This window comes from Chrysochloris asiatica, unplaced genomic scaffold (genome assembly GCF_000296735.1).
Source record: "Chrysochloris asiatica unplaced genomic scaffold, ChrAsi1.0 scaffold00024, whole genome shotgun sequence".
Taxonomy (NCBI): Eukaryota; Metazoa; Chordata; class Mammalia; order Afrosoricida; family Chrysochloridae; genus Chrysochloris; species Chrysochloris asiatica.
In genome coordinates, this window is record NW_006408542.1 from 18,011,680 (window position 1) to 18,014,825 (window position 3,146).

Sequence of the window (3,146 nt, forward strand, 5' to 3'; positions counted from 1 at the left end):
GCTATGAGTCAAAACTGAATCCACGGCACATAACAACAACAACAAGAAACTATCTTACAGTTTTATCATATTTTAAAGTTATCCAATTTACTAATATTTTTTAAATAAAATATTTCCTTTAGGAATTTCCTTTCTATTTTTAATGAACTACTTTTGCTTATGTATAAAAAAATAAACACTATAAATTAAGAATAGAAAATTTAAATCTTATGCCAGAGCTAAGGAACAAAACATCTCTTATTCTTTCAAAAATTTTCCTAAACATACTTGGATTATATGTTCATCATTACTGCAATTACACTATACTTATTATAAACTGTCTTTTTACCCTAAAAAGATATCCTTATATATTTATTTCTAGCTCAACTTTTTCAAAATGGCTGTACAGATTATATTGTACAGATAAATTATGACTTGCTTAAACAATTTATTAACATTTAAATTGTTTTGTATTTTGGTTACTTGGATAGTATTATTCATTCATTCAACAAGATGCTCTTTCATGGATTTAACTTTTGGCAAATTGGCATCCAATGAATTGACACAAAAACTATTTTGCATGAGAATGCTAATTTCCAAGCGCAAAGCTCTTCTTTTCAAAGAAAACTTTATTCAACTGTGCAAGAAACATTCTCAGCAAGCATCTTAACAGGGAGCTTGCTAATTATGGTAATGGTAGTGACTGTGTGCTGCCCAATCAGTTCTGACTCACAGTGACCCTGTACAGGGTTTCTAAGGCTATAAATCTTTATGGGAGCAGAAAGTCTCACCTTTCTCCCGTGAAGTGGCTGATAGATTTGAACTGCTGACCTTGAGGGTAAAAGTTCAACTCATAAGCACTATGCTACCAGAGCTCCTTTTGCAAAACCTAACCCTCCTAAATGTTACGGCACTTTACCTTTTTGCATCAATTTTTTCATTAGTAAAATCAATTTTATTGCTGTGACTACAAAATCTGCTCTTCCTACAAATGTTGCTAAGTGCCATCAAATAGGTTCTGACTCACAATAACCCTGTGGAGGATTTCCAAGGATTGGCTGGCTGGTGAGTTTGAACCATATCGCGCCAAGACTCACGTTACTATAAAACCCAAAGGCAATCTGAAAAGGTTATAAGTAAAAATTTAAAATGCTATACAAGCATGATGCTATTTTTAAAGGTTCCTGTTATAAAGTTACATAAGTTTAGAGATTCATACTAAAATTTCAGTAAATCTGTTTATTTCAGTCACCTTTAATATATAAAACATTTTAGGCACACTACATACAGTATATTCCAAATTCGGTACTGTAATATCTATCAAAATAAGATTTTGTTTCAATCATCTATAAATGTGAAAAATATTTAGGTACATTATAAACCCAACCAAAGTCACCACCATTGAATCTATTCTGTCTCACAGCAACCCACAGGACAGACTAGTATTGCTCCCTGGGCTGTAAACATTTACGGACGCTTACTGCCAAATCTTTCTTCCTTGATGCAGCTGGTAGATTCAAACTTCCAACCATTCAGTTAATAGCCCAACACTTAACTCGCTGCAGCACCAGAGTGCCTTTTATATTATATATAATGTGGTGATTTTGTTCCTTTGTTTTTGTAAAAGATAAATTGGCACCGAGAGTAAATGAAAGTCCTTCTTCTCAGAGACAACTACTATTAAGAATTTCTTGAGCATCTATCAGATATTTTTGTTTCTGAACAAATAATATATCTTTATTTTTAAAATGCAAAATGGACACTATATACATTGTTCTATTACCTGTTTTAAAAAACATAATAGATATCTTTCTATACAAGTTCATATAGATCTCTTTATGTCTTTTTCAAAGGAAATTCTGTAAAAAAAAAAAAAAAACTTCATACACTGACCTGTTCTGGATACACCATCTACAGAATTCATTCTTCACTCCATCAGGAATGTTAACCTTAACTGTTAATATCTTCAAATTTTCTCCACGGTTAATTGCCAAAATCTGAATGCAAACATATATGACAAAGATTGATAATTTACAAAGTATATAAATGATCAATTCAACCAGTAAACATTTGTGACACAAATCTACTGTTCATACAAACTAAAGTTATACATATTATTTATTCATTATTTACCAAGAGTTTTTTTTAATGTTTACATTTTTTTCCCAAGTAATATAATTCACTAATAAAAGCTGTATCACAGTTTTTAGAAATTAGGGGAAAAAAAGAAGATTAAAGTCACAGAAAGAGACAGGCAATCTCAATTCTCATGTCAGTTCCTACTGACTGAAAATGTTTGATCCTTTGGAAGTGAAAGAAAGTAGTTCTTATATTTGAGAAAAGATATTTGCAAAGATAAATGAATATAAGGAAAATCCTTAATAGTACAATGCTGAGAGCTAATAATTATAAAACAATGATGTCCACTGCTATTACTTTAATTCAACACTACACTGGAAATTCTAGTCAGGACACTTAGGAAAGAAAATTTTTTTTAAAAAGTCCTCCAGAGTAGTAAGGAAGGAAAACAATCTTTATTCACATATGACACAATCCTTTATAAGGTCCCAGAGGCAGTTGTTCGAACAGAACACGGGAACACCAAATGGTTTAAAATTAGGAAAGGTATGCACCAGGGTTGTAGTCTTTCACCATACTTATTCAATCTGAATGCTGAGCAAATAATCAGAGAAGCTAGATAATATGAAGAAAAACATGGTGAGGGGATTGGAGGAAGACTCATTAAACAACCTTGCTTGCTGAAAGCCAAGAGGACTTAAATATTTAACAATAAAGATCAAAGACCACAGCCTTTGGTATAGGTTGCAACTCAATGTAAATAAAACAAAAATCCTCACCACTGGACCAATAAATAACATCCATATAGATGGAGAAAAGATTGAAGTTGTCAATGACTTCATTTTGCTTGGATCCACCATCAACACTCATGGAAGCAGCAGTCAAGAAATCAAATGACGTACATCAGACAAATCTGCTGCACAAGACCTCTTTAAAATGTTGATGAGCAAAGATGTCAGTTTCAGGACTAAGGTGTGCCTGACCTAAGCCACAGTATTTTCAATAATTTCATATGTATGCAGAAGTTGGATAATGAATAAGGAAGACTGTAGAAGAACTGATGCATTTGTTATGGTGTTTGAGAATAC

At 32.2% G+C, this 3,146-nt stretch overlaps 1 protein-coding gene across 1 annotated transcript in view; it reads right to left on the minus strand.

Annotated features, from left to right (window-relative positions):
* The window catches only part of SRBD1 (S1 RNA binding domain 1), a 352,160-nt gene that overhangs the window by 275,462 nt on the left and 73,552 nt on the right, over positions 1-3,146 (minus strand). Inside the window, exon 9 of the mRNA XM_006839417.1 lies at positions 1,873-1,976. Within this exon, the coding sequence (XP_006839480.1) occupies positions 1,873-1,976 (104 nt within the window). The remainder of the gene's footprint in view (positions 1-1,872; positions 1,977-3,146) is intronic.